Here is a 12,584-nt window from a genome sequence, read left to right as displayed (position 1 = left end):
AATTCATTTAATAGTTGTAATCATTTTTCAGTGGTGTCTTTATGGATTTCTATGTATAGTATGTCATCTGTAAACAGTGACAATTTTACTTCTTTCTATCCAATTTGTTTTCCTTTTATTACTTTTTCTTATCTGATTACTGTGGCTAAGACTTCCAGTACTGTGTTGAATAAAAGTACTGATGGTGAGTATCCTTGTCTTATTAATTCTTAATATAAGAAGAAATGCTTTTAGCTTTCCAGCATTGACTATGATATTGGCTGAGGATTTTTCATATATGACCTTTATTATGTTGAGGTATGTTTCATCTATCCCCACTTTTGTTGTGAGTTTTTTTCCTATCATAAACGCATGTTAAATTTTGCCAAAAGCTTTCGGTGTGTTTTGAAATGATCATATGCTTTTTAGTTTTCAGTTTGTTAATATCATATATAACGTTAAGTTATGAATATTAAACAATCCTTGCATCCCTGGAATAAATCCCACTTGGTTATGGTGTATGATCCTTCTTTTAATGTATTGTTGCATTTGATTTGCTAATATTTTGTTGAAGATTTCTTCTTATATCCATGTTCTTTGTGGATATATGTGTGTAATTTTCTTTGGTATCTTTGTCTGGTTTTGGTATCGGGGAAATGCTGGCCTTATAGAATGAGTTTGGAAGTGATCCCTACTCTTCAGTTTTTTGGAATAGTTTAAGAAGACTAGGTATTAACTCTTCTCTAAATGTTTGGCGGAAGTCACCTGTGAAGCTCTCTGGTCCTGGACTTTTGTTTGTTGGAAGTTTTTAAATTATAGATTCAGTTTCATTACTGGTAATTGATCTATTTATGTTTTCTATTTGCTCCTGGTTCAGTCTTGGGAGATTATATGTTTCCAGGAATTCCTTCCTTCCTTCTTTCCCTTCTTTCTTTGTCTGTTTCTGTCTGTCTATCTGTCATTTTAGGGCTGCAACTGCTGCATATGGAATTTCCCTGACTAGGGGTTGAATCGGAGCTGTACCTGCCTGCCTATGCCACAGCAACACTAGATTCAAGCTGCATCTGCAGCTTACTGCAACTCTGGATCCTTAACCCACTAAGCAAGGCCAGGGGTGGAACCGACATCCTCATCCTCGTGGACACTAGTTGGGTTTGTTACCATTAAGCCAAAATGGAAACTCGTGGAATTTACCTTTTTCTTATAGGTTGTCCTTTTTACTGGCATATAATTGTTCATAGTAATCTCCTGTGACTCTTTGTATTTCTGTGGTGTCAGTTGTAACTTTCATTTGTGATTTTATTTATGTAGATCCTTTCTCTTTTCCTTGATAGGTCTTGAGGGCTTATCAATTTTGTTTATCTTTTCAGTGAACCAACAGTTTTATTGATCTTTTCTATTTTTTTTTTTTAGTCTTTATTTCATTTATTTCTGCTCTAATCTTTATCATTTCTTCTAACTTTTAGGTTTTGTTTCATTTATTTCTGCTATAATCGTCATCATTTCTTCTAACTTTTGGTTTTTATTATTTTTCTAGTTCCTTTAGGTGTAAGATTAGATGTTTTATTTTAGATTTTTCTTGTTTCCTGAAGTAGACTTGTATTACTTTAATTTCCTTCTTATATTTGCTTTTACCATGTCCCATAGATTTTTTTTAATTGTTTATTTATTTATTTATTTATTTATTTGTCTTTTTGCTGTTCCTAGGGCCGCTCCCGCGGCATATGGAGGTTCCCAGGCTAGGGGTTGAATCAGAGCTGTAGCCTCTGGCCTACGCCAGAGCCACAGCAACTCGGGATCCGAGCCACATCTGCGATCTACACCACAGCTCACAGCAACACCGGATCCTTAACCCACTGAGCAAGGGCAGGGACCGAACCCGCAACCTCATGGTTCCTAGTCTGATTCATTAACCACTGCGCCACAACGGGAACTCCCATGTCCCATAGATTTTGAGTTGTGCTTGCATTTTCATGTTTTTTGATTTCCTCTTTGCTTTCTTCAGTGATCCATTGATTGTTTAGTAGCATGTTGTTTAGACTCCACTGTTTATGTTTTCTATGCCTTTTTCTTGTATTTGATTTCCACTCTTATAATGTTGTGGTCAGAAAAGATACTTTATATGATTGTATTCTTCATAAATTTATTGAGATTTATTTTTGGCATAGCATGTGATCTGTCCTGGAGAATGTACCACAGACCCTTGAAAAGAATGTGTCTTTTGCTATTTTGGTTGAAATGTTCAATATAGGTTTAATTGCATCTGGTCCGGTGTATCATCTAAAATCAGTATTTTCTAATTGATCTTATGTCTGGATGGTTTGGCCATTGATGTAAGTGAGGTGTTAAAGTCCTCTACTATTATTGTATCATTGTCAGCTTCTCCTGTTATGTTTATTACTATTTACTTTATGTATTTAGGTGCTTCTATGTTGAGTGCTTTAAAATTATTATATATTCTTTTCAGATTGATCCCTTTATTGTTGGGTAATGGCCTTTTTTGTCTCTTGTTACCATTTGAATGTCTATTTTGTCTGATAATAAGTATTGCTACTGCAGCTTTTTTTTTTTTTTTTTTTTGATTTGCATGGAATACCTTTGTCCCCTTCACTTTAGTCTCTGTATGTCTTTAGATCTGAAGTAAGTCTCTGGTAGGCTGAATATGTGGATCATGTTTTCTTACTCATTCAGCTACTTTATGTCATTTGATTGGATTATTTAATTCATTTACATTTAAAGTAATTATTGATAAGTATGTACTTATTGCCATCTCGTTAATTGTTTTCAGGTTGTTCTTGCAGGGTTTTTTTGTTTGGTTGGTTTTTTTTTTTTTTATCCTTCTTTTGCTCTCTTCCCTTGTGATTTGATTGTCTTTAATAGATGTGTGTACGTGTGTGCACCTGTATTAAAGGTTTTTGGTTTATGTCTACCATGAGGTTCATATATAATATATGTGTATTTATGTATGTATGTGAGTGATTTTTTTAAGTTGACGATCTCTCAAGTTCAAATGCTTTCAAACCACCCTATATTTTACAACCACCCCCCAAGTTTAATGTTTTTGGTATCTCATTTTTCATCTTTTTGGTATGTGTATTCCTTAACTACTTTATAGCTATTGATGATTTTACTGCTTTTGTTTTTTAACCTTCCTACTAGCTTTATTTTTTTATTTTATTTATTTTATTTTTTATTATTTTTTTATTACTCAAATGAATTTATCACATCTGTAGTTGTATAACGATCATAACAATCTGATTTCACAGCATTTCCCTTCCTACTAGCTTTATAAATGGCTGGTCTCTCACCTTAACTGTATGTTTGTCTTTACCACTGAAAATTTTCCTTTCATAATTTTCATATTTGTGGTTGTGATCTTTTCTATTTAGAGCAGTCCCTTTAATGTTTTTTGTAAAGTTGGTTTTGTGGTGCTGAACTCTTTTAGCTTTTGCTTGGTTGTAAAATCTTTATCTTCAAATCTGAATGATAAATTTGTTAGGTAGAATATTTTCTACTGTAGGTTTGTTTCTTTGATTGCTTTGAATATACTGTCTCTCTCCCTTCTGGCCTGCAAAGTTCCTTCTGAAAAGTCAGGTGAAAGTCTTACAGGAGTTCTCTTGTATGTAACTAGTTACTTTTTCTTTCTGACATTCTTTATTTTTATTTAATATTTGCCTTTTTAATTATAATGTGTCTTGGTTTGAACCTCTTTAGATTCATCTTGTTGGGATTCTGTGATTCTTGGACCTGGATTTCTCTTTTCTTCCCCAAGTTAGGGAAGTTTTCAGTTATTATCTCTTCGAAAAAATTCTCTGCCCCTTTCTCACTTCTCTTTCTGGGACCCCTACAATGCAAATAATAATTTGCTTGATGTTTCAGAGGTGTCTTAAACTACCCTCATTTTTTTTTCTTTTTCTTTTTTTTTTTTTTTTTTCTGTTTGGCTTAGGTGATTTCCACTACTCTGTCTTCCAGATCTCTTGATTTATTCCTCTGTACTAGTTAAACTACTATTTACTTTTTTCTAGTGTATTTTTAAATTTCAGTTATTGTATTCATCAGCTATGTTTATTGGTTCTTTATGTTTTCTACCTATGTTGAAGTTCATACTGTGTTCATTCATTTTCCCATTTACGGTGAGCATCTTTATGATCATTATCTTGAACTCTATCAAATGTATTGCTTATCTCCTCTTCATTTAGTTCTTCTTGTGAAGTTATATGTTGTTCCTTGGTTTGAAATATAATTCTCTCTTTCCTCATATTGTCCAGTTCTCTGCATTTATATCTGTGTGTTAGGTAGTTCAGTTACATTTCCCCCTCTTGGAGAAGTAACCTTATGTAGAAGATGTACTATGGGACCCAGCAACACATTCTTCTCTGGTCACTAGGAGTATTTGTTCTAGGGGTGCCTGCCCCTTATCTAATTGTACTCTTCCACCTTTCTTTATCTCAGTAAATGACATCCACCCAGTTGCTAAAAATTTAAGTCTATTATTTAGTGCTTTCCTTAACATCTTATTTATCATTAAGTCCTGTTTAATATATCCCCAAACACTATTTCAGATCTGATCTTTTTTTTTTTTTTTTCGTTTAACTTTGGTCATTTGAGTCTTACATCATTGTCTATTACCTAGACTATTGCAGCAGGCCCCTAATTCAGCTTTTTTGACTCTACAAAAAGTGTTTTCCACTTAGAGGAGTGAGCTTAAAAGGTAACCCAGTATGGTTTTTGCCCCCTTACTTTTCAGTAGCTTCACCATAGCTCTTGCGTAGAATCCATAAACTATTTCGCAGGGTTTGTCATACCTTTCTCTAACCTCATCTTATGCCTTTCCCTACATTCCCCTTTATTGGAGCAGCTACACCAGTCTCTCTTTGCCCAGAGTCTGCCCAAATTATGTCTTTTGATTGTATACCTTTCATTTCACTCCTTATGCTACTAACTCCTCATAATGACACTTAAATTTTAGTTTCACAGGGAGATATTCTGGAACTAATCTGCATGAGGCAATCTTTCCTCTTGTTACCCTTTAACCCTGTATTTGATTCCCTCAAAGCTCTTATCACAGTTTGTGGTTTGTTTGGTCTTTTCTTTTTCTCTCCCATTAGAAGCTCCGAAAGGGCATGTCTTATTCATTGTTTCATTCCTAGCATCTACTTAAGTGTCTAGTGTTTGGTAGGACCTCAACAATTTTGTTGGATTAGTGGACTAGCTTTGAAAGACTAAGTCCAGAAATATTCTGAATCTCTAGCCTTAAAGGTAAAATATAAAATGAGATATTCAGAGAATATTTTTTAAAAAATGAGCAATGGGGGAGTTCCCGTCGTGGCGCAGTGGTTGACGAATCCGAGTAGGAACCAAGAGGTTGAGGGTTCGGTCCCTGCCCTTGCTCAGTGGGTTAACGATCCGGCATTGCCGTGAGCTGTGGTGTAGGTTTGCAGGCGCGGCTCGGATCCCGCGTTGCTGTGGCTCTGGCGTAGGCCGGTGGCTGCAGCTCCGATTGGACCCCTAGCCTGGGAACCTCCATATGCCGTGGGAGCGGCCCAAGAAATAGCAACAATAACAACAACAGCAGAAAAAAGACAAAAAAAAAAAATGAGCAATGATCTAGCAACTAGGCTATATAAAGGCCACATAGTTAGAATATAAAAGGAAAAAAGAAATATCTTCTAAGCATAGAATTTCAGGAGTTCCTGTTGTGGTTCAGTAGTTAACGAATCTAACTAGGAACCATGAGGTTACGGGTTTGATCCCTGGCCTCACTCAGTGGGTTAAGGATCCATCGTTGCCATGAGCTGTGGTGTAGGTCACAGACGCTCAGATCTGGCGTTGCTGTGGCTGCGGCGTAGGCTGATGGCTACAGCTCCAGTTAGACCCCTAGCCTGGGAACCTCCATATGCCGTGGGTGCAGCCCTAGAAAATCCAAAAAATAAAAATAAGAATTTCGATGAAATCTCACATGGAGTATAGCAAAAAAGTAAAAGAAGAAAAAGTACTGAAGAGAGCATACAGTGCTAGTTTCTTTTTTTTTTTTTTTTTTTTTTAATTTTTTTTGTCCTTTTGCCATTTCTTGGGCCGCTCCCACGGCATGTGGAGATTCCCAGGCTAGGAGTCTAATCGGGGCTTTAGCCCACTGGCCTACGCCAGAGCCACAGCAACACGGGATCCGAACCGTGTCTGCAACCTACACCACAGCTCATGGCAACGCCGGATCGTTAACCCACTGAGCAAGGGCAGGGATCGAACCCGCAACCTCTTGGTTCCTACTCGGATTCGTTAACCACTGAGCCATGACAGGAACTCCAACAGTGCTAGTTTCTTAAGAAGAGCTGTCTCAATAGAACAGAGAAAGAAACTATAATCTGGTTTGCAGAGCGTTTGAGTGGATTTCAAAAAATTAGGAACATTATATATAGATAGAAGTAGAATGGCAAGCGAAGTCTTTTAGCAAGGCAGATAAATCTAGATGTAGAAGAAATCAATCCATATTTGTAAACTAGTGCTATCTGTTGATTCTGTTGATTATAATAAAAATTTGAAGTATAATATTAAAAAAGCTTTTCAAATTGAGATGTTATTTAAGTACTTAAAAATTTTTGCTTATAAGATCTTCAAACTCTTGGAATCATGGAATTATTTTTCAATCTTTTTGTTTAATACATTTTACTAAGTTTAAGATGTTAAGATAGAGATGGAGATGCAACGTAGGGAAGAGGTTGGTGAGAATAACCTGCTTCTGTTAACCTTTTCAGCTGGACAGCATGAAGTTGTAGCTATAGGCACAGGTGAATACAATTACAGTCAGTGTATTAAGCTGAATGGAAGAGTGTTGCATGATACTCATGCTGTTGTTACAGCAAGGAGGTCTCTCCTTAGGTAAGTAACTTTCAATAATTGTGCTCTTAGTCTAAAGTTATCATATATGTATGTATGTCTTTATTTACCAATGAAATTTTACCCATTATTTTACCAAGGATGTAACCATCTCTTACTTATCCAAGCCCTCTGATTATTTCCATGTTACTTTTGGAAACCTTATAGTAATTGCAATGTCTGTGAAATTTAGTGGCTTCTGTGATCAAGACCTTATTAACTCAGCTTTAAAAGTCATATCTTTTTAAGATTAAAAAAAAAACCTGTCTTTTTTACTCATTAAATAATCGGAGAATATAGCTTTATACCAAGTAGTCTTGATAATAATTCACCCCTGAATTAGCCATACATAACAACCAAAGGCAGAAATCAGTGGGTTTCCGTAACAGCAGAATGTCAGTAAAGTATTCTTTAGATCTCAGAAAGAAAGGGGCTGAGGTGAGCAAGCCTAGTTTTTTCCAAACTTATCAGTCACTCTGCTCCCTAAAAGAGGCGTGAGTAGCAGCTAGTGGAGAGAGAAATCAGGACAGTTACTCTTTCGAAGTCCCTTTCTATTAAAAACATGAAAAATAGGAAATAAGCATTTCCTATTGTATCAGCTTTTGGTTCTTTTAAATTATCGAGTTTACTTTTTATAAAACCTTTTCTTTAATTTTTCATATATTCATAAACCAGATAAATAGTTCCATCATTTAGTTATCAGCATTCTGATACCAATATCCAGTGATTGTAGACAATTATTATATCCAGTTACTAGGATTCTTTTCTTATTTAATCTATGCATTGTCACTTTTTGTTGGTGGTGTTTTCTTTGCTGGAGTATTTTTTTAATTTAAACATTTTATCTAAATAATATTTTATTTCTAATAATAAGGATAGAATCCTATAATCTTGAAAGCTTTTGGGAAGTCTTTGAAGATAATACATCTTGATATCCTCCCATCATCCTTGGTTCTTACTGAATTATTTGACCTGTTGAAAGATACCTTTTTTGTATTTATTTCTTCCCATGCTTGAAACTATTGTATGTTATTGGTGCTTAATTTTTTATTACATATTTCTGACAATAGGATTAAAATCATGTTTTTTAAATAAACAGTATTTAGGCCAGCACATCTCAGAAAGAGAAAGGGGCTGAGGTGAGCATGCCTGTTTTCTTTTTCTAGACTTATCATTTACTCTGCTTCATATCAGAGGTGTGAGTAGCAGATAGTAGAGACTACATCTGACTTGATAGTAGTTATCTTTCAGGAAGTCTGTTTCACTTCTCAATACAGCTTATGGGCTTAATTATATTATTCCTGCGTTCTTATATTTTTGTCTTCAGAACCAGTAAGTAGCAAGAAACAGTTGTTGTTTTTCAGCCTGTTTTAACAGGGAAGGGAAAATCGAAGTAAAGCAGAAAATAGACACTTTAGTTTGAAGGCTGGAAGCAGAACTGTCTGAGAAAGAAGGGAAGAATTAGAGAAGTGAGTCTTTTGCAGGAAGTGATAGTTGAGGACTTGAATGTGAAATGGGAATGGAATGGTAGTTGAAGAATGATTCTTTAAGGCAGGTCACAGGGCAGATTGGGATCTAGTTAAAAACTTCTCAGGGGACTTAATTCTTGATTAAGTAGGGCTAAGGTCATTTTAGAAGTTCCTAGGAATATCAAAACTTCTGACCTAAAGGAACACTAGTCATGACATGTTTAAAATACTTCGTTTTCAGGGCGTTACTGTCGTGGCTCAGCCAAAATGAATCTGACTAGTAACCATGAGGACGTAGGTTTGATCCCTGGCCTCACTCAGTGGGTTGAGGATATGTCATTGCCATGAACTTTGGTGTAGGTCACAGACGTGGCTCAGATCTGGCACAGGCCAGTAGCTACAGCTCCGATTGGACCTCTAGCCTGGAAACTTCCATATACCACAGATGCTGCCCTAAATAGACCAAAAAAAAAAAATATATATATATATATATATACTTTATTTTCAAATTTTCTTACTTGATAAAATTATATCATTTATTTTAGGTACTTTTATAGACAACTTCTACTCTTCTACAGCAAAAATCCTGCTATGATGGAAAAATCAATATTTTGTACAGAACCTGCCTCTAATCTACTCACTCTCAAGCAGAATATCAACATTTACCTCTATATGAACCAGGTGCCTAAAGGATCAGCCCAAATTAAGTCACAATTGTAAGTATTGTGAAGCTATTTTTTATTTATTTATTTATTTTTTTGTCTTTTTGCCATTTCTTGGGCCACTCCCATGGCATATGGAGGTTCCCAGGCTAGGGGTTGAGTCAGAGCTGTAGCCACCGGCCTACACCAGAGCCACAGCAACACAGGATCCGAGCTGCGTCTGTGACCGACACCACAGCTCACAGCAACACTGGATCCTTAACCCACTGAGCAGCGCCAGGGATGGAACCCGCAACCTCATAGTTCCTAGTCGAAATCGTTAACCACTGAACCACGACGGGAACTCCATGAAGCTTTTTTAAAAAGTAACTAGGATGGTCATGTCATACATTCTGAATCCATACAGCAAAAGAATAAATAAATTCCTGTCTATCCATATTCTCCTTCTAGCCTTTAGGTGTTATTTGTAGGCTGCAAGAAGCCACATATTCTTCCTCTCTCCCCTCCATTCAGTCTGATCTGTTACTGCTACTCAAAGATCCCATGTTCTTCACCACTTTCTTTTCTATTCTGTTGAAAATCTTCTACTCCTTTTTTAGTTGTAAGACTATAAAATTTAGTAAGTATGAATTTATATACTCTTCACCTACTAACACAGGAGTTAAGAAATGCAGTCTATTCTTCTAGTCAGTCTGTGGCCAAACTTCATTATATTGATGAATGGGTAGCATCAGTTAGCATGAAATTTGAGTAACACAGACAAGCACAAAAAGAAAGTAAAATTCACTTCAATTCTAACTGTCTGGAGATAACTGTGCTTTATCGTACTTTGTTAAAAGTCCTTCCAGTAACACCTTTGAAAACCAGGGTAATGAGTGTTCCTAGAGAAAAAACTTAAGAAAAGTAATTTTAGATTCTGTTGTTTTCACATGTTTTACTGTAAATGAATCTTGAATACAAATTTTTGCTTTTCTTTATTTCATTCCCTCATTTTGTAGTCTAAATTTTTTTCATATGGAGAAAGGAAATAATTCACAAACTATGATAGGGACAAAAATTAGATTTCCCTTCGATTTCAAGGAATGTAAAGAATGGTAATAATATGAAATTTATTCTTGCCAAACACTCTAAATGTTGTTGTTAATTTCTGTTTGTTTTTAATCTTGTGGAATGAAGTCACTCCGTCTTACCTTGCTTTGGGTTTGCATCCATTTCTGTTACTGAAATTAAATGTATACTGCTGAGTTAAATATGCTTGAGAAAAATTCTTAGGTACATGCAGATTTTACTTTGTCAGCTTTGTTTTTTAAAGGAAGAAACTATTTTCTTTCTCTAGACGTCTTAATCCACATTCTGTATCTGCATTTGAAGCCAATGAAGAACTGAGTCTCCACGTGGCTGTTGAAGGCAAAATTTATCTGACTGTCTACTGTCCTACAGATGTTGTTAATAGAATAAGCAGTATGTCCTCAAGTGACAAATTGACAAGATGGGAAGTGCTTGGTGTGCAGGGAGCATTGCTGAGTCACTTTATACAACCAGTTTATATCAACAGTATGCTTGTTGGTGAGTGGAATTTCAGTACCTCTTGGCCTCTTTCAATAATTATGCTTTATCAGCATAAAATCAGATTTTGCATGTGTGAAGCTTTATATAATGTAAAATTCCGATCCACTGTTTTGTTGAGGTTTTTGTTTTATGGGTAACTTGTAATCACACTTGGTATAATAGGACTTTTGTCATCTTGTCAGGAGCCCGAGAATTAATGTTTTAAGTCAGGCAATTCACTTACATGTATTCTGTCTTGAACTTACACCTTTGTTTGCACAATATTCAGTTTATCCTCTTTCTTTTGGAAAATGTTTATTTGAACTTGTCAAATTTAAAAGTTTATATTTAGTTATTCCTGAAGTAATAAAAATATTAAATGCCATTTTGGTTCTTTCCTAGTTTTATGCTTTTTTTGTACATTTGGTTATGATTTAGATCCTTTGGATTTGTGAAATGAGTAGGAAATAACTAGAGCACTGTGTCTGTTAAACTTGACACTCTTGAAAGGAGGTGCTTTGCCACACTTGGTCTGGTTTGTGCTAGGAGATAAGTAAATGTATGAATAAATGCTTTGAGTCAGCATGTTTACTTTTGAAAATGCTTTTATTTTTCTTCTTAAACTAATTCTGCTGACTAGAACACTTGAAAAATAAATTTTAACTATTATTCTTTACTCTTGTTGCACTTCATGCTCAGCTAGAGAGTGTTTAACATAATGTGGGCAGTTCCCATCATGGTGCTGCAGAAACGAACCCAACTAGGAACCATGAGGTTGCAGATTCAATCCCTGGCCTCACTCAGTGAGTTAAGGATCCAGCATTGCCGTGAGCTGTGGTATGTAGGCCACTGACATAGCTCAGATCCTGCATTGCTATGGCTGTGGCGTTGGCTGGCAGTTGTAGCTCCAATTTGACCCCTAGCCTAGGAACTGCCATGTGTCGGGGGTGCGGCCTTAAAAAGCAAAAATAATAATAATAGTAATATGGAAATGGAATTGGTACTAATAGCCCAATTCCTAATGCTTCTAATGTGCATCCAGAGTTGATAATTACTGTTCTCTGATGATCTAGTCTTTTATATTCCTTTTTCATCAGGTGTTTATTGAGCCACTTACTATATGCTAGGTTCTGTGCAATGTTATTACATAACTCTCAGGGGCACCATTCATATAAAATACAGAATTAACATAAGGAATACAAAGATGAGATGATTCTTGCCTTTATGTCCTCTCTCATCTAGACATCATTTGTGTTTCATAGGAGCATGATTTGTTTTCTCCAGATATTCTGCAATATATGGATGATAGTGTTAAAATATAATGCCTCAGATCAAATATATGTTCCACATGTGATATGAGCAGTGCATTGTTCTACAATAATGTTGTATTCTTTTATTATTATTATTATTTTGCTTTTAGGGCCGCACCCATGGCATATGGAGATTCCCAGGCCTAGTGGTCTAATTGGAGCTACAGCTGCCAGCCAGTGCCACAGCCCACAGCAACACAGGATCCAAGCCACGTCTGTGACCTATACCAGAGCTCACGGTAATGTCAGATCCTTAACCCACTGAGTGAGGCCAGGGATTAAACCTGCAACTTCATGGTTTCTAGTCAGATTTGTTTCTGCCACACCACGATGGGAACTCCAATAATGTTGTTTTCTTTGATTTAGACACTTTATTTTTGTTAATGCAGCCTCAGTTTATATGGGCACACTTCAAAGATATTGTGGGTTCAGTTCAAGACCAGTACAATAAATTGAACATTATAATAAATGAATCACATGAATTTTTTGGTTTCCCAATGCATATAAAAGTTATGTTTATGCAATATCTGTTAAGTGTGCAGCAACATTATATCTTAAAAAAGCAATGTACATACCTGAATTAAAAAGAACTTTATTGCTAAAAAGTGCTGTCATCTGACAATGCAGGATTGCCACTAACCTTAGTTCGTGAAAACCATAATATTAGTGAAGTGCAGTGAAACAAAGTACAATAAATTGAGGTATGCCAATATTATGTGTTTCAGCAACTGTTTTTGTTGAC

The 12,584-nt window shown here is 35.8% G+C and overlaps 1 protein-coding gene across 12 annotated transcripts in view; it reads left to right on the top strand.

Annotated features, from left to right (window-relative positions):
* The window catches only part of ADAD1 (adenosine deaminase domain containing 1), a 171,150-nt gene that overhangs the window by 15,454 nt on the left and 143,112 nt on the right, over positions 1–12,584 (top strand). For all 12 annotated transcript variants that reach the window (XR_014813087.1, XM_084972986.1, XM_084972982.1 and 9 more), the window contains 3 exons: positions 6,733–6,856; positions 8,868–9,038; positions 10,321–10,550. Coding sequence is in view for 11 of the 12 variants with exons in the window: in XM_084972986.1 (XP_084829112.1) it covers positions 6,733–6,856; positions 8,868–9,038; positions 10,321–10,550 (525 nt within the window). In the remaining variant the exon portion in view is untranslated. The remainder of the gene's footprint in view (positions 1–6,732; positions 6,857–8,867; positions 9,039–10,320; positions 10,551–12,584) is intronic.

This window comes from Sus scrofa, chromosome 8, assembly GCF_054392235.1.
Source record: "Sus scrofa isolate SSC_HxYL_T2T_F1_AM1 chromosome 8, Sscrofa_HxYL_maternal_Yorkshire_Landrace_v2.0, whole genome shotgun sequence".
Taxonomy (NCBI): domain Eukaryota; kingdom Metazoa; phylum Chordata; class Mammalia; order Artiodactyla; family Suidae; genus Sus; species Sus scrofa.
Note: the sequence above shows the minus strand (reverse complement) of the source record. Positions and strands in the feature narration are given on the sequence as shown.